Genomic DNA, 22713 nt, shown 5'->3' on the forward strand with positions numbered 1-22713 from the left:
CTGGCTTGAGCTACAAAGGGAGTTCCAAGCTAGCCTAGGCTATGTAAATAAGACCTGTCTCAGAAGGAAAAAAGAAAGTTGTATCTCTCAAGAGAATGTCTTATATTCAGTTGTGAATTAATTGCCTTTAAAATAGTTTTGCTGATAACAGAAGTAATAGGGGTCCTGAGAAGGCTCAGTGGGTATAAGCCTGTCGGCCTTAGTTCACTCCCAGAGCCTGCAATAGAAAGAGGAAATCAAATCCCAAAAGTCATCCTGTGACTGCCACATCTATATATAAGTACCTCTTGCCTCTCCCTCTCCCTCTCCCTCTCTCAGACATTTTCTGTCTCTCAAATAATAATAATAAGACTTTAACATAACAGTGGGTGCTTTCTGAGGCTAAATTTGTGGAACATAAGAAGATAGAAAGGGAAAGGTTTTTAGGTCGTTAGTAGGTGGCCAGTGATCTTACCACCGGGAACTAACTACTGTCAACAGTGACAGGTAGGGTACAAACTTGGTTCTCTTCACCCACGTTAGCCTGTTCCTCCTCTGCCCTGTACCTGGACTCCTCCTCACTAACTGAGTGTGCAGTCTTTCCTGAACCTCTGTCCCCTCCTTAGAAGGATGCCACTTTGACAACGCTGTCTCAGATCCTTCCTTCCAAGGAACATTATTCGGTGACACCTATGAGGGCCGAGCTGCCCTGAGAATGTGTCTCTGTTCACCACACCCAAGTTCATCTGGCTCGTCCCCCCCTCCTTCTACCCACTGCTCCCAGAAAGTACCTAGGTACAAAATAAAGGAGAGAGCAGACACAGAGAACTCCCCAGTCCAGGAGGTAACTTTAGCAGGGGTGACTGCTCTGTGCAGACCACTGACTGACCCACTGTCCTGGAGCCCCTTCGGACTCTTAGCCCATGACCGATGACAGGGAAATAATGGAAAGACAGTCATACTGACTTTGGGTGAAAACCATTTTTCCTACCAGGAGAATGTAACTGGACCGTACAGACAGAACCTTGGTTATTTGGGAACATAAGTATGGCAAATAACAGGCACTTATTAGGGTGCAGGGTTTTATTTTGTTCTAGGGAAATGCTAAGCCACGTATACAATGGAGAACGCTTGAAGCAGTGACTAGATTGTCTCTGAAATCACGCAGGCCCTGACTTCTGGGTGGCGCCCCTCACACATCTCTCTGTCTCCTAGAGTTCTTCAATGACCTGGATTTGCTCATGGGACCTGTCACCCTGCACAGCAGCATGGAGCACCTGGTCCAGTACTCCCAGCAAGGCCTGCACTGGCTGCGGAGCAGCGCTCACCTGGCCTAGGGACCACACCTTTGAGCCAGACTGTGTTTTCCTCTCAGTGGCTCAATGTTTCCGGACACTGTGCTACTGACATTCCCCAAACCACAGTGAACATCTCCTCGGAGTCTAACAACGATGTTTCTCTGGGGGGCTAGGGGGTGTTTAGATGTGGGTTCGTACAAAGCTGCCTGTGTATGTGTGTAAGATCAACAGCTTTTCGTGCGTATTTCCTTTGTCTAGTTTCTATAACCCCAGGCTAGACAGTGATTAGAGGCTCCTCATCGGAGGAAATCCATGCAGTACACATGTGCTCGCACACTCAGACACATCCTCCCCCCAGTGCTAAGCCATTGCCTTTTTAGAAAGTTCCACCGAAATCTCATGCGTTGCTGAACCTGGTGAGCTCCAGCACACAGAGAGCATAACTGCCGGACGAGTTGAACCTGTCTCTTATTACTGATTCCTTTCAGTATTATATACAATTCCCCGATTACTTTTTTGGTTGTTGTATATTATTGATGAGCAATTGATGATACAAGTCAGTTATTTTGTGCCAGAAGTTCACTAGAATGCATGTTACCAAGCGCCTTGCCCCTCCTCTAGTATCCCCGCCCCCACCCCTCATTATCTACCAAACACATTATAAGCCAATGGAGTCCCCCAAGAGTCCCTCGCCTTGTCCCCACATATGGCACCAGGATTCAGCAGAAGCTCAGCAAGCACAATAGCAGTGGTGACTGATCTGGTTCAGAATGAAAGTCTTCACCTGTGGCAGTGAACCCTCCAGGCATGCGCGTGACTCTGTGGTAGCCAATCCATTTCAAGTCTCTTCTTTCTACAGTAGCTTTCTTGCAACCTTTCTCTGCCAAATGAAGACACTGTCTAGAGTGTGCCATCCTAGATTTGGCTGTTGCTTCGCAGACTCAGACTCACTCGCTGTTGTCACCCACCTGATTCTTGCTCTTCACACACCATGCGAAATTCCAGGCCTTGAGTGACAGACATTTTGACTTGGGGGACGGTTTTTTTTTTTTTTTTTTTTCTTTTCCAAGCTTTCATTAACAAGCTGCTTATGATACAGGGAAAGTTATCCCTGTGATGATCAAAGCTCTGTTTGGGGTAGCAACAGCCAGAATGCCTTGCTTATAATCTTTGCATCTGGTGTGTTTATGGCCATGCGTCTTGTCTTTTTTTTTTTTTTTTTTTAATTGAATTTGTATTAGTTTTTCAGCATCTCGTTTACAGTTTTTGTCTAAAGTTTGTTTTCTCATGTTTTTTCATCCCCTAGATTTAGTCTTCTTGTTAAATATATGTAGATCTGAAACATTAGTATAAAGAAACAAGTCCAGTAAACAAGGTATATCTTACAACACTTTAAGAACAAACCATTGTCCTTGAGTTACTTGACAAAACTATGCCAGGTCAGCCAGAGGGAGATAGGTGAGCTGCCTGCAGCGCCCTGCATTATTCAAGGTGGCCGAGGTGTCACAAAGTGCGTGTCCTATGTTTTCTCTGTCTCTCTGTGAGCTTGGCTATGTACACATCACCATCTGTCAGCTTTGTCAGTAGGTGGCAAATAAGATTACTCTCGTTCCCCAGCTCCCAGGGTGGATTCAAAACTATACAAACAGTTGAACACGGTTTGGTGATTAGCACCAAAGTGGATTGTGGAATTTGCATCTGACTTTCACCCTCAAACACTTGAAATTTTTAGCAGTACATTAACTTCAAATGTTTGGGACCAGAACTGTTTTTCTAAGACGTTAGGATATTTGTGAATACATAAGGAGGTATCTTGGGGGAGAGGATTCAAGTCTAAACACAAATCTCATTTATGTTTTATATATACCCTGTACACAGGAAGGTAATGTCTGCAATATTGATTGTAAGCCATCCCAAGAGGTCAGGCGTGGGATTTACCACTGGCATCATAGCACTGTACAAGAGGTTTTAGATTTTGGAGCAGTTTAGGGTTGAGATTCTTGAAATAAGAAGGTTTCACCTCCGTTTTCATCTTTGTATTTATCTATACAACTTGCTCTTTGCATCCCTTTCTCTTAATTGTTGACAGGTCTGTGATCCCATCTTGTGTTTAAAGTCTGAATATACGAAATTGAATCACCTTGTGTGCAGCATTGAGACTTTGTTCTAGTTACTCTTGGTGAATTCTGGCAAAAAGTTCAAACTCTCATATAGAGCCATACCCCCAAGGGCCTCTGTGCAACCTTGGGAAGTTTTTCTGCTCCTGCCTTTCTTTAAAGTTGCAAGCTTAGTTGTGACACTCACACAATCAGCATCCCTGGGAAACTCATCAATTGCAAAGGTGGCCTCTGGCTGATTGTACCAGCACAGGTTTGACGAACACACTGATGACCTACTTCCAAACAAGACTGGTAGAAACTGGTCTGGGGCAGGGGCTGGGAGTGGCACATAGTCAGAGTGTGCAGGTCCTAGTCAAGTCTATTGCCTCATCCATGCAGCAGTGACAGGCCCAGTATAGGTAATTTTATTAAGAAACCGTCTTGCATCTGATGGGGCTCAATGTTGATAATTCTGGTAAACGACCATCTGCCACTTGATGCCATGAAAACTCATCCACAACAGGTTCTTTTTCTTAAGGTGGTTCGCAAGTAGAAACATCTTTCTTATGGTTTAGGACTATAAAAATCCTACATGTTTATTATAGGAATTCAAATAATGCTGAAATGTAGAAGATGCAAGCCTGTGGTTGCCTCACCCCCCAGGATGACCACAGCTCAGTGATCCCATGTCTTTCCAGAGAGTTTTACATATAAGCATAACATCTATCACCACTTGTTTCTACTGGAAGACATATGCTAACCTCAGATGTCCCACCAAAGTCCAGCTGGTCTTCTCTCTCATGACCTAAGTAGGTGCCACCCTCTGCCACAATGTTAGAATTACCTTTGAAAGGGAGCAACCTAGATATTCCTGAACAGACTTCCGCATTAGCTGTTATTCTGTGGGTATCAGTCTCTGGTGCAGATATGCCCAGAGAGAGAAGATCAGTTAAAACAGGCTTTTGGAGACATTCAAGTGGAAACTAGGTCCTAGTCTCTGAAAGGATGCCCTGGAAGAATACACTATACAGTTGACAGTTTGTGTGCTAGATTGAACAGCTGGAATGCAATGCAATGAGACTTTCTGCACTAAAATGTATCCCAGTATATACAATGGTGTATGTGCTGTGCTGTGTAACAGTGATGTGTGCATCTCTTAACACCCATACAGAATAGACACAGTTCATATAAATGCATACATTTAAAAATATATATGTACCAATACAGCTAACACAGAAGTGTAGTCCACCTGACAGATATTACTAGTGCCTAATATTGAGTCTAAGTCACTGCGTGCCCGGATCACCTTGGATGTGCTGTCATTGTTATACAATCAACGCAGTGGGATTATTTATGAATCACATCTTTGAAACTGTGCAGTAACATATGCATATATATTTTTAAATAACATTTTTTCACAGTTTTCCAGCATTACTGTTAAAATCTGTATCGCCAAAAAAAAAAAAAGGAAGAGAAAAATGCAAGATTTTTTTTTAATGATGTAGACACTCTTCAGACCCAGTCATCAGCGTGTGATGTCCTGTTTGTAGATATTCAAGAGACTTTAGCAGTCACCAGCCTTAATGCATGTACAGGATATTATTGTGACTTAATTTATCTGCAGTTTTTAATCCATATAAAATTGGAGTTTATAAACAGACTTGGATTAAATATGTCTGCCTCTCTAAGGCTGAAAACGATACATTAAATGATTTATGTTGTATGTGGGAGAAACCGAGTTGTACGTTTAAAAGAAAAAAAGTTCACCAGTTCCTGTTAATAAGGAAAGTTTAGAGCTGAAATATTTTCAAAGCAGTATTCTGGTTCCCAGCATGGAATCTCCTTAGAAGCAACCTTGTTTCATGAATATCCTTCCTTCCCTCCTTTTCTTTTTCTTCTTCTTCTTCTTCTTCTTCTTCTTCTTCTTCTTCTTCTTCTTCTTCTTCTTCTTCTTCTTCTTCTTCTTCTTCTTCTTCCTCTCTCTCTCTCTCTCTCTCTCTCTCTCTCTCTCTCTCTCTCTCTCTCTGTCTCTCTCTCTCTCTCTCTCTCTCTCTCTCTCAACCTTAGCTAGTGAGCTCAGGGCCTGGCACATGCTATGCAAGCTTTCCACCCCTGGATGCGTCCCCAGCCCTCACCCTTTCACTGATGTTCCAATATAGCTCCCATGCTTATCATTGTGAAATCTGATATTTTTCAATAGAACTGTAGTTTTCTACTTCTGTTTTCCATAACCAAATATGACCATATTTCTCTTTCTGCCCTGTACCTCTCTCTCCCTCCATCCCTTGCTCGAGCGCCCCCTCTCCCCCCCCCACACACACACACATGTGCGCGCTCCCACTCGGGCGTTCTCCTCTCCCCCTCTCTCCTCCATTCCCAAAGACTGCTGATGAGGAAAGCAGTGAGGCCCACATCAATGACAACGTGGATGGGTGCCTGCTCAGGTAGTAGCCCCTACACGCTGCTCTGATTGATACATGGCACACATCAATTCCATGACTACTTGTGCCAGGGTTTTCCAACTTAAAACAACCTAGTGGAGTCGTGTTTTCAATCCTTACCCAAGAAAATAAGAGGATTCCGAATGGAAAAGCTGAAGTGTAAAAGCAGGACCTAGGACCTTCCCTAGCCTGCCGTGCAGAAGAAAGAACCGTCTGTCAGTCTTACCTTACCTCGACCTCTCCCTCCCTCTTCCTTCTCCTCCTCCCCAAGCTGAAGAAGCAGAAACAACAGAAACAGGACCTCTTGGCCTGATCCAGTCCATATCTTTCAGATGGTGATCTGACAGAGTCCACACAGACGAGAAAAAACACAGGCAGGGTTGGGTATTTCAGTTTAGTCCTCATCAGCTGAGCAGCAGGAAAGGAGCCCATTTGGTCCCCGTAGGTGGCTAGGATAAAGGATCACTGAGATTGGCACTCTTTCAGAGGTAGACTAAGAAATGGCTTTCTGACCCGGGCAGTGGTATCGCACGCCTTTAATCCCAGCACTTGTTGGGCAGAGGCAGGCGGATTTCTAAGTTTGAGGCCAGCCTGGTCTACAAAGTGAGTTCCAGGACAGCCAGGGCTATACAGAGAAACCCTGTCTTGAAAAACAAACAAACAAAAAGAAATGGCTTTCTTCTGTTGGATAGCTTGCAGGTGACACCCGTTGGAGTCTCTTATTCTTATGAGAATCCTGTTTTAAAATGTATCCCATTTTCAATCAAGTCTAGACAAGTTCAACTGCAGGGAGGGGCTGACCATGTAAACTGCATTTTCAACAGTTTGGAGCCAGAATTTTGTTTCCTGTTCCCAGAAGGACACATCCTAACAGCACAGAGATGTTTCAGTGTGAGGACACTGTCCTCCTGGTCCACAGCATTGTGTGTGCCATCAGAAGGGTTAACTTGTTTACTAGGCACGAGGCATGTTGTGTTGTGAAGCTCTATTCTCAAACTAATTACATCTGACCACGGGTTTGGGTTTTATTATTTAATTGGCACTTTCAACACCAAGGGGTAAATTTGGGGTCAGCTGCAGAGGGACCTACAGTTGCAGCTCTTGGCAGTAATGGGAATCGAGGGATTAAACTTCCCTGTGTTATTTGGAAAGCTCACCTCTTAGGGCCAATTTTAAAGACAGCGATCCGAAGGATGAATTTAAGGCATTAATCCCAAATCAAAACAGAGAACTAAGCATCCAAGACATAGATGGGGCCCACAGAGCATCAGAAGCACTGATGAGGCCTGAAGAGCCAGCTCAAGCTCTCACTTCCTAGTGACTTTCAGAATAGGGAAAGCTTATAGAGACGTGGTTCCTACCCAGGCAGGCTGTAAAGTGTCCCTCGCGCTAATGAAAATCACTGTGACATTCAGCTGATATTTGTGAATTCTATTTCAAGAAGACCAAGCGAACACAGAGAAACCCTCAACCCGGGAATGTTTGTGTTCCAACCACAGTAGCCAAAGGTACTCACTGTCTGAAACAACAGTCTGTAAGCCTCCTTTGTTACCTTTCCCTGACAGCATGAGGACCACAGACATGTCCATGTCACTGAGAAGTCAATGACTGGAAACATAGAACCTGGTGGGTTGTTTTTTTTTTTTCAGTACATCCCCCACCAGCCATAACTGAGTCCCTTCCCAGTAATACTAGAAATCTCGACACTGGTTATTCATCCCTTGGAGTTCCGGGCTTCCAGTTCAATTCCAGAATGCCCCCTTTTGATAACTGGATTGATTTCGTTGTTACTCTTGGGATGTAAATTGTGAAAGTCAAATTTAGTATCTTGTCAGTTTAGTAGAACAATTTCAGAAGACAGTGAAATTTAAAGAAACAGAACTACAAAGCAGGAAGTCACTGCTGCTGGAGCCCACAGAAGAGCAGTTACTGGCTGCCTGAGCACTTTCCTCCAACTACATCCAGTCTTTGGAGAGAGCTGCCCTTCTCGCCTCACTGGCCTCTGTTGAGTGCGGCGCAACACATCAGCCACCTCGCTTCGTGAGCATGAGGATCAAGAGATTGGGTGTACAGGCTCACTGCTGTCATTCAGCAGGGCTCAGGCATTACCGTATACCAGAAATAGTGGTACATCTCTAATCCCAGAACTGAAATGAGAGGATGGTGAGTTCAAGACCAGCTTGGGCTCCATAGTGAGTTCAGTGTCACCTTGGATGCATAGCAAAAGCATTATTGTTAGAAGAAGCCAAGGAAATCCACTGTGCAGGCCTCAGGTGTGTGGTGTGGAAGGTGGGACTTTCTTGTGGGATCTAGAGCTAATAGCAGGGTAATCACAGCCCCACCCTAGAGCCCTTGAGAGAATAGTGAGGACATCCAGGGATGGTGGTTGCTTACGAAGTCCCCAAGTGTGTTATCAGGATCAGGGGTCCTTCTTGGTTGTAGACAGTGCTCTCTCAGAACCATACAGGGGCACCACAACTGAGTTCTCACCCTCTTTACTGCTCAGCTCTGGCTTTAGGAATCAGTGGGATCCAGATGGAAAGGGAGAACAACTTGGGGCCCATGGTCTGATATCTCCCATAAAAAATACCACAACTACTAAATGCTGCAGGTCAGGAACCGTGATGGAGCCCAACATTCACAGCCCTGTCTTGTTCCCTGTGCTCTTGGACTTTTCCCCTTGAGATGGGGAGACTGACTTCTCTTATGTGCATCTTACACCTCTAGTGCCTGTCATGGGGGTGGCAGCTGCTCTGGGAGGCTTGTCCTCCCCAGAAAGAAGATCTGCCATAGGGGACCTGCGAAAATGAAACCTCTCATGGGAGAGGGGGTGGTTTTCTCTAGTGGGCTAGTAGCTGCTCAACATAATCACTTAATTGCAGGTGAAATCTTAGAGCAGGGAAAGAGAGGAATGTCACCTTTCCCGGAGCTCACCACTTTCTGTGGCACCCAACTAAACACCAAACATTCTGACCCAGGCATCTGGACAAACCATGTGGATCCAACCGATGCTTCACACCACTAGGGCCAAAGCCCTACACATAAGAATATTTAGTTCTTGTCAAATATTAAGTAGGCTCAGGGCCAGTGTGTCTCCCATGCATCTCTAAACCACTGCTTTGAGCTTAACCCAAGTAACCATGAAGTGCTCTGAAGAGCGTCCCTTTTACACTCCCCAGAAATCCTTCCCCCTTCTCTCCCCCGTGAGAACAGTGGCCAGAACTTTGGGGAGACTTAGTCTGATTTAAGCTCAAATAAATACTGCTTTCTTTCCACGAGAGCCCAAGATGTCATCCCATGTGGATTTCAGACATTGGCCGGGGTGTGGGGCATTTGAGGTATCATCACATTCTCCTTGGGGGGCACTGTACCAGCAGGACCCTCGGTTGGCCATTACCTTCTCAGAGGCAGGGTATACGGAACATATTCCTGTGAAAGGGAAGCAATTGCCTTAAATGTTTTGCCCTTAAAATTGGCCTTAGCGGTGGGATTTAAAACTCAGCCATTTCCCTTATTATGGAGGTATCAGCTTATCTTGGAGAAACCTCCATTCTTGATTATTCCCTGAGCTGACAACTCGGATTCGATATTCCAAAACCAAAGGGCTATGCCACCAAGCCAAAACCCATCTCCAAGTCTGCATCTCAGTCCTGGGAAAGCAGTCCCTGTGCTTACATCCCACCAGACTCTGCCAGTGGTCCATCTAAAACAGCCAAGTTGTAGGGCCCTCATCTGTGCCTCCCATGAGACCAGTCTGAAGATGCTTTTAGGGACAGGGGAGAATTTTAAGCAGGTCAGTTCTGTGTAGCAAAGAGACTCGTGAAAATGTATACACAGCAGTGCCAATAATGCTGTAGTTATATAGTCCAGCATCTCTGTATTTTGTCCAGTTACTCTAAATTAAAATATCTCAAATCCATCTGTGCTATGTGACATTCATTTGCTTCTTGATTTGTTTTTACCAAGAGATTGTTACCAAGTCTGAAATCTGTGTTGATACCGGATCACTATCATCCAAGCAGTGGTCCTGTTCCACGTCAGCCTTTCAAACGCTGCTGATGAAGTTGTGCACAGTTCCCCGAGTCTGAGTGTGTGACCAGAATCTTAACACAAGAAACTAATAAAGACTAGTGGTTTTAATAAGAGGTGCTTGCTTCCCAACGTCTGTGGCTATTTTTCACAGGGACCAGTGGAACTTGAGTGAGCAGCACAGGCCTGCAGGACTCTCATCTCCCAGGCTGCTTTGAAGATGTCCACATGCCCTGGGGTCTCATATCGTCATTTGGCAGTTATTCATATCTGCATAAAATGGTGAAATGTTAAACCTCCTTTTGGATTTCTCCTACAATAAAACTTGCTCTCACACAGAGGAAGCAACCCCCTCTCTCCAATCAAGCGTGACTTGATTGTGAGTGGCGCCATAGAAAACACATCTATTGCTAAAAATGTGTCTAGTGGCCCTTTTTCTTTTTTTGAGTCAAAAATTACCAGGAATAAAGACAACACATGTTTTACTGTTTTGAACTACACATAGTACTGTCCCTGTGATTCACAAGAAACCCAAACAGCAAGGTTTCTGGAATGAATACTGTTCTTACTGTACTGTAACAGAACAGAGATTTATCAAAAAGTTTTTATATTTAAGAGTGAATGTTGACTCATCATCGAAATGACTTTTTCGTGTCTTAAACTTTGACACTGGCATTCTGTCTCAAATACATCCTAGCATCTTGAACTTTTTTCCCAGTGAAATGTTTGTTCTCGTGTGGTATAGCATCTTGCTTCAAAGATAATCAGCCAGCCAAGTCAATTAATTACCTTCTCACCAGAAAAAAAAATTGTGGATCCATGCAAACTTATACAGCAGATGCCAGAGTTTTAAGGAAACACACACCAGTCTGAGAATGTTCTCGGCTAAGAACAGCGTTGCTTTCAAGTGAAAGCGGAATGAAGCAATGTTTGGAGAGCCAGGAGCACTCTTGCTAAGAGATAGTTTCTTTGCATGGCAAAGCTTTGCTCAGATATTGCAATACTAAGTGCAAACCATTACTAGTCCACAGTACAAATGCCAGACAGACATTGAAAATATCCTATACAAAAGGCTCACTGGTCACTGTTGTTAGTTTCCTTTCCTGTTGCTTCGATAAAATACCCTAACAAAACCAACTTAAGGGAGCAAAGGTTTGCTTGGGCTGGCAGTTCCAGGGTAAGGTCCACCCGCATGAGCTAGAGGCAGCTGGCCACACTGCATCCGCAGTCAGGAATCAGCAAGAGATGCACGCTGTGTTCAGCTGCCTTCCCGTTCTCTGCTGTCTAGAGCTTCTGCCCATGGAATGCTAACACCCACATTCAAGGTGGGTCAGCTGCCTAGACCTGAATAATCCCTCCCAGACAAGCCTAGTGGCTAACTAACTTTAAATCATCCCTCGCAGATGTGCCAAGGCTTCCTGATTCTCAGTGCTGTCAGGTTAATGACATTAACCAACCTTGCATTTTTCCTCATAAAAATGTTTTAATGAAGTTGATTTTGTTTATACTTCTGTACAATATAGATATATAAAACCTCTCCTTAATCCTCACTCCATTTTATGCAAAGATGGCTACCTTGTCAACGGGGTAGACCTGCCCGTTCACTCTGTGTGTGTGTGTGTGTGTGTGTGTGTGTGTGTGTGTGTGTGTGTAAAGCATTTTCGACCTTCATGAAGCCTATTTGAAGATGTAGTTCCTGTGGTTTTGTGCCCTATCTAAGAAGGCCTTCTAAAACTCAGGTTAATGAAATGATGCTCTTCTATTGTTTTGATGGGCTTGGAAAGTTCTGTGCCTGGATTTTAGATTCATCATCCATCTAGGCTGATTCTATGAGGCTGGATGTCCACTTGTCTCAACATTATTTACTACAAGACTCTTCCTTCCTCTGAATGGTCCTAGTGCCCTTGCCCAAATCAGTTTGTACACACACACACACACACACACACACACACACACGTATATTTCTGAATTTCTGGGGATTGAATTCAGAACCTCCCACAAGTACTCTGCCCCTGAGTTTTACCCCAAGACTTATTTCCCTTTTTACTTTTGTGGTTTGGTGACAGCATCTCACTAAGCTGCCTGGGCTAGCTTTGAACTCGCTTTAGACACCAGGCGGGCCTCAAACTTGCTATGCAGCTAAGAATAACCTTGAACTTCTGAGTCCTGCCTTCGCCTCCTGGGTGCTGGGATTTCAGATGTGCTCAAACACTTTATGTATGTAGTGCTGGGGACCAAATCCAGAGCTCTGAGCATGCCAGAACAAACATTTTACGAGCTACATCCTAATTTCCTCCTTTTGATTTTGGGCTTTAAAGTATTTGGTTTCAACTAACCACCCATTATCTATTGAACTTTCTATAAACAAACTTTTGCAAGCAAATGTCTATCCCCCTCGGTTAGAAAGCAATGTTGTGTGTCCTCATAGTGTGACTAGAAGACCTGTGGAAAGAGCAGAATGAGCCCAGTATGTTTGAGGGGCCAGGCCTTATGTTCAGATGCCCCCACTGGCCCGCCCACCAACCTAGAGCATCTTAAACATGCCATTTTCACTGACATGTCGGCCTGAGGATAAACAAGACACAAAAAGCTTTTCAGGAATCTAGAGCTCCAAACTACCTCAGCTTTCCACCCTCCCTCTCACACAGGTGAGAGGTCACACAGCTACACACAGCATGCACCTGGTACTTTGGCACCACTGCCCCCTCTAAGGTACCCCCTGGGTCAGGTCTGTTTGAGGCTGCTAAATCTCCTCTACTTGACAAAGAGACTAGACCCACTTGTCCTTGGGACTTCTGCCTTATGGCTTTTATATTTTTCCTGGCTACTTTTCCTGATCTTTGTAGAGTCTAACGATGTCTTCTATAATCCACAAGAATGTAGATTGACTCATCGCTGGTATACAGATACAGTGAGTAGACAGAATAATAACTGTCCAGAGAGAATAGTGAGAAAACTCCATACTTCCAAGTATTGTCCCTACCCGTCCATTCAGAACCCTTCTGGATTCCTTCTGGGTGCTTCCTACAATAGAAAGACTCTTGCTCCTCCAGACACAACTGCCATCTCATGTTATTCCTTAGAAGGCTGAGCCATGATGAATTCAGACTTTGGGAGAGATGACTGCACTCAAATCATCTCACTGTGCCAAGTGGACACTTGGCTAAGAGAGATGTTTGGCCTAAGAAGTCTTAACCTCACTGGTGTCCCTGGGGATTCCCACACCTTCCAACCTGAGGCAAGGGGAGGGAGCCCTGGCCTAAATGTGCCTGGGATTAATTCCTTGCCTTATCTTGCCCTTAAGGGGTCTTTAGAAGAAAGCCACTCTTCTCATCCTGCCTCCTCCTCTCCCACCCATGGTTCTCCCCAATACTGGAAAGAGGGGTGTGATACCGTGTATGAGTTGGAGAGTATGCCGCCCCCAAATTCAATATGGGAATCCTAGTGCCTAGTCCCTCGGAACATGATTGCATTTGGGGACAGAGCCTTTAAAGGGTGAGAATGAGACCATTGAAATGAACTCTAATCCAAACTATCATTGTGGGCTTGATGTGCGTGCAGTGCAGGTGCTTGTGCCTGTGGAATCCAGAGGAGGACATCTGGTGCCTTCCTTTATCTCGCTCTGCCTTATTCCCTCGAGGCAGAGTCTCTTGGTGAACGTTAACCTTGCTGTTTTAGGTTATGCTGGCTGGCTGGTGAGCTCCTGAGACCTACCCATCTGCCCACACAAAACTACAGTGATAAGTGTGCTTGGGCAAATGGAGCTTTTACATAGGTTCTTGGGGAACTCATGTCCTCAGGATTGCACAGCAAGCACTGTGTGTGTGTGTGTGTGTGTGTGTGTGTGTGTGTGTGTATAGATATGCATATATAGTTATTGATATAGTTATAATTATAGTTATTTCTCATAGTCCTGGAGTTTGAGAAGCCCAGGGTCAAAGACTGGTATCTGGTGAGGGTCTTCTTCTTGCATCTTAATATGGTAAAGGCCCCATGTGCCCAGTGTCCTTTTAAGAAAAGACAATTAGGACACAGAGAGAGCCATGCCTGAGTAGAAGTGCTCTGGGGGATGGGCAGGTGAAAAGACAGCAACCCAGCAGCCATCTGCAAGCCAAGAAGAAGTCTGAAGCAAGCCCTTCCCTCCCAGCCCTCATAAGGAAGCAATGCTGTTCCCACCTTCGTCTTGGCCTGACAACCTCCAGCTCTGTGGGGCTGTAAATTCAAGGTATTTAAGCCCATACTCTGTGGTCACTGTTATGGCAGCCCTATGAAGTGGATAGCAGCTCTTCTAGACATGTGGGCATCCAGGGGATCCCAGCCCCCTCTGACTGAGGCTCCTCATCCTCCTGGGTGGTACCTCAGGTAACACTGGAGATTCATGGGAGGACAAACTCAGTGGCACAGAGCCCCATCTGATCTATGGGAGAACACATCTTTGACTGAGACATAGGAGGACAACAGTCACCTCCCAAATATGGTCCCACTGCTGCTGCCATTACCCCATTTGGCACACACTTCCTGAATACATATACCTGCAAGTTTGAGACGCTATTGTGCTCCCCAATACAGAAACACAAGTCAAGCTTATTTTATGTCCACTTCCCATGAGCTTCAGGTGCTGCAGACATTACAGTAGATGGGGTTAATGCATGCTAACTAACCAACCTTCCTTGCCTTAACTCCAGCCTCCTTTCCAGCTTCTTCTACAAGTCTTAGAAGATAAGCATCTCAAAACCAGAAGAAAGAAAAACAACCCTATTTTAAAACTCCTATTAAACTAGAATTGAGACCTGGGTAATTTTGAGCAAGATGGAATTTGAACAGAGGCCAGCAAGGTGACTACCCTTCAAGTCAGGCATGCAAAATGGTATAACTTCTGGAAAAATTGTTTCTTAGTTTCCTCAAAAAGTGAAAGATAATTTCCATATGCCTCAGAAATTCCATACCTGGGGCATATATCTGAGAGAATTGGAAAATAATCCATACAAAAACATGTATGTGAATTTTCATAGCAGAATCATTCTTAATATCATCCAAACATGCGGTGACTGACAAGTAGATAAGCAAAAGTTTATATCTCTACCCATTGGCATCACCCCCAAAATGAACTTTAACACACCACAGTATCAATAGATCCTGATTGCATCACATTCATAGCTGGAAGCCAGACACAAGGCTATACATTCCAGAATTCTATTTATATTAAATGCCCATATGAGTAATACCAAAGAGAGGAGAGAGAGAGAGAGAGAGAGAGAGAGAGAGAGAGAGAGAGACTGGGTATGGCTGCTCATAGCTAAGAAGACGAGGAGAATGGGGAATGGCTGTTAGCCAACACATTTTCTTTGCAGGGTGATGAAAATGTTCCAGAATCATGTGTTTATGGTGGAGGTGTGATCTTTTGCATTCACTAAAACCTATTGATGTCTTCTGCTTTAGAATGGTGACTCTAATGAATTCAGTGAAAGTCTGACTGCAATCTCAAAGGTAGTCAGCATGTATTTAGACTCAACACAACTTCTCAGTTCCGTTCTTTGTGTGTAATACTTTTTTGTTGAAGTTTCTTTCAAAACAGATCTAAGGATGTAAAGAATTTGAACCCTCCTGAGCGTGAAAATGCATCATTTGGGTGTTCACAAGTAGCAGATGCTCTTGCAGCTTAATTCCATTTGTTACGAAATTTTTTTTTTTTAAAAATTTAAACAGTGCTCTCACCTTGTTGTTCAAGCTAGTCTTGTGGGAGCAAGTGATCCTCCTGCCTCAGTCTCCCAAACAGTTTGGACTCTACACAGCCTCCACCACACCATCTTGGAATTCTAACTTAGGAATGATTTCCCCAGAAGCTGGGAGGTCCTGCCCCTTTCTTCTTGCCCTCCATGTTACCTTTGGAGCAACACATCCCCTCCCACCCACACTTTCATTTGGTGTTTTCTTCTTATCCTTTATGGGATCATTAACTTGGATTGTCAACTCTATTAGATGAAGAAATACCTAAGCGATGAGTGAGACCACTCTGAGTATGTCTGTAATGGATGTCTCCAGTGGTGATTGGATGAAAGCTCTGCCTACTGGATGGCTTAACCCCTCCCTCATAATATGATATTATTGTTTCTAGTTGATGGAAGTGGTCCTTGCGGCTCTGTCTTGCTCTGGTCCTTTCCAGTTTCCTGTAGGTCCATAAGAAACTCTTCTGCCATATGCTCCCACTGCCATGATACTCTGCCTCACCATGCACCTAGAAACAGCAGAGTTGGCTATGATGAACTGAAAACTCCAAAACCACACATTGTTCTCTGTTTTGATCCCAGCAGAGCAAAGAGGATGAACTTACATCCTCGAGGACAGAAACATACTGCAACATGGCTGTTTAGTAAGAGTGTCTTGTGTGGCTATGTTTGTCTGTGATTTTGCTCAGATGTTTGTGGGACCAGGTCAGGTCTTCCCTCTGGGGTCGCCATTAGCAAGCACACTCTCCTCTTCCCCCATTGCTGGCTTTCTAAAGCTCTGTTGCACAAAGTGAGGAACTTGGGGGCTCAGCTTCTGGTTCTCTTAGCTTGTAACTTGATTGCTGATCAATAGGTTCCTTGACTCAGCCCTTGAACTCACAACCCTCTCTGTTTCAGCAATTCTGCACATTTGTGGAGATCTTTATTTCAGTCATCAAATCTTTTATTTCCAAGCTCTCTCAAACTCTTCCTTCTTATGGGGGTAATATCATTTTATTTCTCTCCAAGGAGTCTAATTATATGTGTGCCAAGTTCTTGTTGTCTGCTCTGTTAACTCTGTCCCCTTGGTGGAAGCTTTCCTATTAGTCGAGGTCGATGATTCTCTTTTATGGCTGTCTTCAAATGTTTGGGGTTATTGGCTGTGATGGTTCGTCTTTGATGCCAACTTGACTGGATCTGAAATTACCCAATTACAAGCAACCCACCCCTGGGCTTGTCCATAATGGTATATTCGGAGTTTAGTCAAGGAGGGAAGACCTACCCTGAAAGTGAGTGGCAACATCCCATAGGCTGGGGCTCTAGACTGGATAAAAAGAAGAAAGAAAGCCAGCTGAGTGCCTGTATTTCCCCTTCTCTGAGTCCTGGGCTGCCCAGATGTGAGCAGTCCCAGCTACATGCTTCTGCTACCACACCTTCCCCATCAGGATGGACTCTACTTCTCAAGTAGTAAGCCAAAATAAATCTCCTCCCTCCCCTGTAGGGTGCTATCTGTCTGACATTTGGTCATAGCATTGTGAAAGGTAGTCAGTTATTGGCTTTGTGCTCAATTGTGCCTTTGGGTTTCTACTGTGGCCCAGGATAGTCTTTGAATTTCCTAATTCTACATAGAGCCCTTGGATGCAGTGGACACACCAGCTCTTTAGATGGTTCCCAGTCCTCACAGAACCTCTCCACACCAGACATCTAAGCTGGAACACTTACACCTCTCCCACGAGTCCCATCCTGAGGGTGAGGAGGTGGCTTTGTCTACTTACCTACAAAAGGTTATCTTTCCCCATGTACCTCCCCAGTAGTCTTGACCCTCAAACTTGCCACTTACTAGACCACTTCTATCTTAGTCTCTTTGGTCTTGCTGCAACAGAGTACCACAGACTTGGTAGTTATCAAGTTTAGTTAGCTTGTGGTTCTGGATAATGAAAAATTAAACATTGAAGACCACCTCTGATTAAACCCTCTCACTGCATCATGACATGAAGGAAGGGTCAGAAGATGAGAGCTGTGAGCAGGGGCAAGGGAAAGGAAGCCAAACTCGTCGTTTTATGAGCAAAACACTCCATGACAAGAGCACTAATCTATTTGTGAGAGCAGAAGCCTCATGGAGCAGTTACCTCCCAAGGTCCCACCTCTCAAAATGGTTGCTTTGGGGTTGCTTCCAAAATGTGAATTCTGGGAAGCACACCAGAATGGTAACAATCTTCCATCTTTCTCATGCCGAATAGCTTCTGGGCTGTAATTTCCTTCTTCATAATGTTCCCAGTCTTCAGCCATCTTTCAGACGCGCCTCTGCATTCCTAGACCTTTTAAGGCAAGGCCCTCTTACTTGCTGTTTAAGGCAACCATAGGTATTGTTGCTGTTATTATTGTTACTATTTCTCTCTCTGGCTTCTCTGTGGGAAGATCTTGCTATGTCAAACTCATGAGGTCAAGCAACCCCCCCCAACCCCCCTTCCCAGCAGCTAGGACTATAGGCTCATTTCCTGCATGTGGCTTTCCATGCCTGTCTTTACCCCCTCTTACCCTTGAAAACATACCACACCCTGATGTTTGCCTGTGGCAGAACACATTTCTTGTAAGGCTCAGGCTGGATGCGGGTGAGATGTCCCTCATTTTTGGAATCCTCCCTGAGGCCGCTCACTGGCTACAACTTCTGGTTGTCTGGCCCTTCTGCATTTACTCTGACGCTCATTCCCACAAGCTATTAGCACATCTCTCTGTTTAGTACATCCAGCAGGGACCCAGGGAGCTCCCCACCCCCACAAACACCCTGTCTGCTAACCATTTTTTATCCTCTGTTGGCTCAGTCATACCTGCGAGCCTAGTTATAAAGTGGTTCGGGTGCATCAGTCTCTAATTTAGAGACACCCCCCCCCTTGGAGGGTATCTAAAATTCAAAAATTAGATCTCTAATTTTTAAGTACCCCCTTGGAGGGCTGGGGATTTGGCCCAATGGGTAAACACCCACTAAGCTAACATCAGAACCAGAGTTCTGATCCCCGTGCTAAACAAACAAACAAACAAAAAAAAGACAACCGGCTTATAATTCAGGTGCTGGGGAGGCAAAGTCAGTAAGTAAGCTGGAGTAAGCTGGCTGGCTTGATTAGCCAAGTCAGCAAGCTCTTGGTTAGGAATGAGGGACGTAGCCTCAATATAAGGTGTGGAATGATTTCAAAAGACAGCCAATCTCTCCAATCTCTCTCTCTCTCTCTCTCTCTCTCTCTCTCTCTCTCTCTCTCTCTCTCTCTCACACACACACACACACACACACACACACACCCTGGAGGCAGACATAGATCAGTTTCGACTGTTCCAAGACAGTGCTAACAACTCAGTATAAAAAAGCAACCTGGGATCTGGATTAGCAGAAGCCAGTCGATAATGCTAGGGCACAAAACTGGACTCTCGGGGGTTGTGGACAGAAGCCTGCTGGTCTGAGAAGTGGTCTCTAACTTGGACTGAACAGTGGTGAGCAGGTAAACGGTAACAGTTGTCCTCCTCCTCCCAGTTCTGTTGAGCCCACAGAGCAGGCAGGTGATCACACTGAGTCACCACGCTATTAGGGGAGCAGCTATCCAGCCTACAACATTTCAGACATAGGACTTTGAGACCTCTCAGTGCTCACAGCTGGTGGCTGGAGTCACCTCAATGCATGATGGTTATAGGTGGCAAATAGGCAAGCCATAAGGGAAGTATCTGTAGTACCAAGTGTCTGTGTGGACACAGGATTGGATAGAGGACCAGTCTCTTTGTGGGGTGGAGACAGTATGGCTCATGACTGCTTGGAAGACAGCTCGGTCTCCTGGAAGTCCACCTCCAAGCTGTTCTTTGTGAAGAGCCACTTCACACCGGAGGCGCCTGACACATATCCGTGCCTTCTTTTCATATTCCCTTCCTCCCAATGGGCAGGAGGAGTGACGGAGAGGTGGGGCACCAGGGAAGGCATAAGGGTATTTTACTGGAAAGAAGGAGAAGGTCCAGTAGACAAGGAATCCTGCAGTGGAATCTGGTCCCTGATCCAGCACTTTTTGTTCCTTGCAAGTCATTTGTGCAAAGACAATAAAAACAGACCGCCTGGATCCCTGAGATGGTGAACGTAATGTGTATGCTTCTTATTCATTCTTCATATGCAGGTAAAGAGAGAACCGAAGTGGAAACTCCCCAACCCGTAAGCATCACAGACTCCCTGGGAGAGCTGGTTCAGTATGTCTACCTCGGGCCTGAGGTTGTAATTATGATTTAATGGAATGCGGCTTCATGATGTCTTTTTTTCCTTCGTTTCATGTAAATTAAATGGAAATGCGTGTGTCTCTGTTCCTAGAGGGAGTTGGGAAAACTCATTAGTTATTGTCTGGAAAGAGTATTGCAATGAAAAGATCTCCAGAAACGCAAGATATTATTATTAGGTGGCTGCAATTTGTAAATCATATTGAATGAGTTGTTTTTGCTTTGTTTGGGAGAAAAAAACAAACAAACAAAAAAGGTAGCTTCAAACCTTAAATTTGGCAATGGCTGACACACATCACACAAAAAAATGTATGAGGCACAAATGAAGGTGATCTTTATTTATCCCTCCCTCCCCACAAAGTTCAGGGGGTGTTCAGAATTCCAGCCTAAGCATCTGATGTCCCAAGCGTCTGGATCAGCAAGCGACAGGAAGACAGAGACATTAGGCCTGGCTTAGCATTTGAAACTCCAAAACTCACACCCAGTGACACACTTCCTTCCTTCAAGAGGCCACACCTCCTAAGAGTGCCACTACCTGGTGACCAAACATTCAAATCTGTGAGCCTATGGGAACCATTCCTATTCAAACCACCACAGAGCATCATTAGAGAGGGTCAGATGAGTTTCTGTCAAATAGAAGAAAAACTGCCTCCCACTTTGGAGAGGCCCTCTCATCTGGTCTTATAGAGGCCAGGGAGCAGTAATGATCTTTGCTCCTGGGCCTCTCCCACTAGATTGACTATGAGGGACTCATTCTGAGAGTAGATGGGTTTGATCTGAACCTCTGAATAGCTGCTACGCCCTGAAACTGCTGCACCGAAGCTGACAGGAATCAGAAGAGGCTAGAGTTCTAGAAATGGAATCTGCAGCAGGCAAAGCTGCAGGAGGGCCCTAGACAGGAAGAGGACCAGACAGAATGCAGATTCATACTTACAGCTTTTGCAGGGTGACTATCCATTCCCCATTCTCCCAGACTTCAGTCTGAAAAAGGAGTAAGCTTTGCATTGTTGAGTCAACAGATAAAAGAACAGCAACAGGATGAGATGATAGATTATTCATGCTCTACGAATTTTTAATATTTAGACAACCCCCTTCTTATTATAACGATCTGTTCTAGATTTAGCTTTTAGATCCAGCACCAAGATAGAACCCTTTGGCCATGTGTAGAACTTAACAAAAGGTAAGTTTACAGGAGACAGAGACAAAATCGGCTGACACACTCAGGAGCGAAGAGAGCCCTGATTGTGATGTGTTTAATAATCAAAAGCTACCTTCAGTTCCTTGAGATCCAGATACACATTTTTCTGTTCAAATTCTTCCTCACAAAAATGCCATTTTAAAAATGGTTTTAGGTTCACAGCAAAGCCAAGAGGGAAGTTAAGAGATTTTCTATAGAGTCCCTGTCCAGTAGTGATTGTCAGACTCCACCAGAGCCTGTATTGGTGTGATCAAAGAACCCACATTTGCTCACTGGGATCACTCTTGGCATTGGGCAGGCTATATGTTCCCATTGTAGTGTGCTAAATGGTACCACCGTCCTTTCTCTCCCAGTTCTGCTTTCTACGGTTCCAGGTACCTGAGATCAACTGTACAGTTGTGGCCCAGTGAACCTCCTTCTTGTACATAATCAAAAAGTGGATCAACACCCAACACCACATCACAATGCCTGTGTCATACATCTCACTTCCTCTTGTCATAGAATCAGCCAGTGATCTCACATCATCACAAGAAAAAAGACGAATACAGTACACAGATGATTTTAGAATCAGGTGTGGCTCAGTTGGCTTGCTACTCTAGCATGGAGACCTGCGTTTGAACTGCCAGCACGCAATTAGTTAGTAGTAAGTTATTACTATGCTTAAATTATAAACTTAAATATATTATAGGTATTAAGGGAAAGTATTATACACGGAGATGAGATTTACTGCCTGCAGGCTCAGACACCGCCCCACTTAGGACATATTCCCCAAGGATGAAGAAGGAAATGTTCACTACCATAAAAATCCTGTGCTTTGCTGTTTGTCTAGAATTCCAACCCCAAAGCCTAATGATGTCTGCACACACCACTGGTTGGACAATTAAAACAAGAAGCCACAAGAAGCAACACTCACTTGCTTTTGAACAGTCTTAGACAAAGAAATGGCTTGTGGTGGTTTGAATATGCTTGATCCAGGAAGTAGCACCATTTACCATAGTAAATCTTTGTTGGAGTAGGTATGTCCTCACTGGAGGAAGTGTGTCACTGTAGGGTTGAGCTTTGAGATTCTCCTCCTAGCTGCCTGGAGCACAGTCTCTTCTGGTTGCAGTCAGATCAAGATGTAGAACTCTTAGCTCCTTCTTCAGCACTGTATCAGCCTGGATACTGCCGTGTTTCCCACCTCTATGATGATAATGGGCTAAACCTCTTAACCAGTAAGCCAGCCCCAATTAAATATCTTTTATAAGAGTTTCTCTTCACAGCAATAGTAACCGTAACTAAGACAGAAGTTGATATCAGGGACTGGGGTATCACTGTGATAGGCCTGACCATGTTTTTGTTTGAAGGAATGTGGATTGGGGACTTTGGATTTAGAAAGCCATTGAATGTTTTAAGTGTGACTTAATGGGCCATCCTAGTAGGAATATGGAAGTATTGGTGCTAAGGGTGACTTGAACTCTGGAGATGGTTCTTATGATGTTTCAGTGAAGAATGTTGCTGCTTTAGGCCCTTATCTGAAGAGTCTGCCTGAGGCTAAGGTAAAGATATGTATATTAATTGCATTGACAAAGGAAATCTCCAGAAAGCCTAGCATAGAGTTTATCCTCTGTTTTTTTCTCCTGAAGAGTGTTTTGATCAAGTGTAGCAAGCTGAGAAAGAAAAAATATAAAATGTATGGTTCAAAGAGTAAAGGGACACCAGGAAGTAGAATGAAGCTAAATC

At 44.6% G+C, this 22713-nt stretch overlaps 1 protein-coding gene across 5 annotated transcripts in view; it reads left to right on the forward strand.

Annotated features, from left to right (window-relative positions):
• Aff3 (ALF transcription elongation factor 3) overlaps positions 1–4853 on the forward strand; it is a 454396-nt gene extending 449543 nt beyond the window's left edge. For all 5 annotated transcript variants that reach the window (XM_034521387.2, XM_034521388.2, XM_034521390.2 and 2 more), the window contains one exon: positions 1195–4853. In XM_034521387.2, coding sequence (XP_034377278.1) covers positions 1195–1316 — 122 coding nt within the window. In that variant the 3' untranslated portion in view covers positions 1317–4853. The remainder of the gene's footprint in view (positions 1–1194) is intronic.
• The last annotated feature ends 17860 nt before the right edge of the window (positions 4854–22713 follow it).

Source organism: Arvicanthis niloticus, chromosome 17 (assembly GCF_011762505.2).
Source record: "Arvicanthis niloticus isolate mArvNil1 chromosome 17, mArvNil1.pat.X, whole genome shotgun sequence".
NCBI classification, from domain to species: domain Eukaryota; kingdom Metazoa; phylum Chordata; class Mammalia; order Rodentia; family Muridae; genus Arvicanthis; species Arvicanthis niloticus.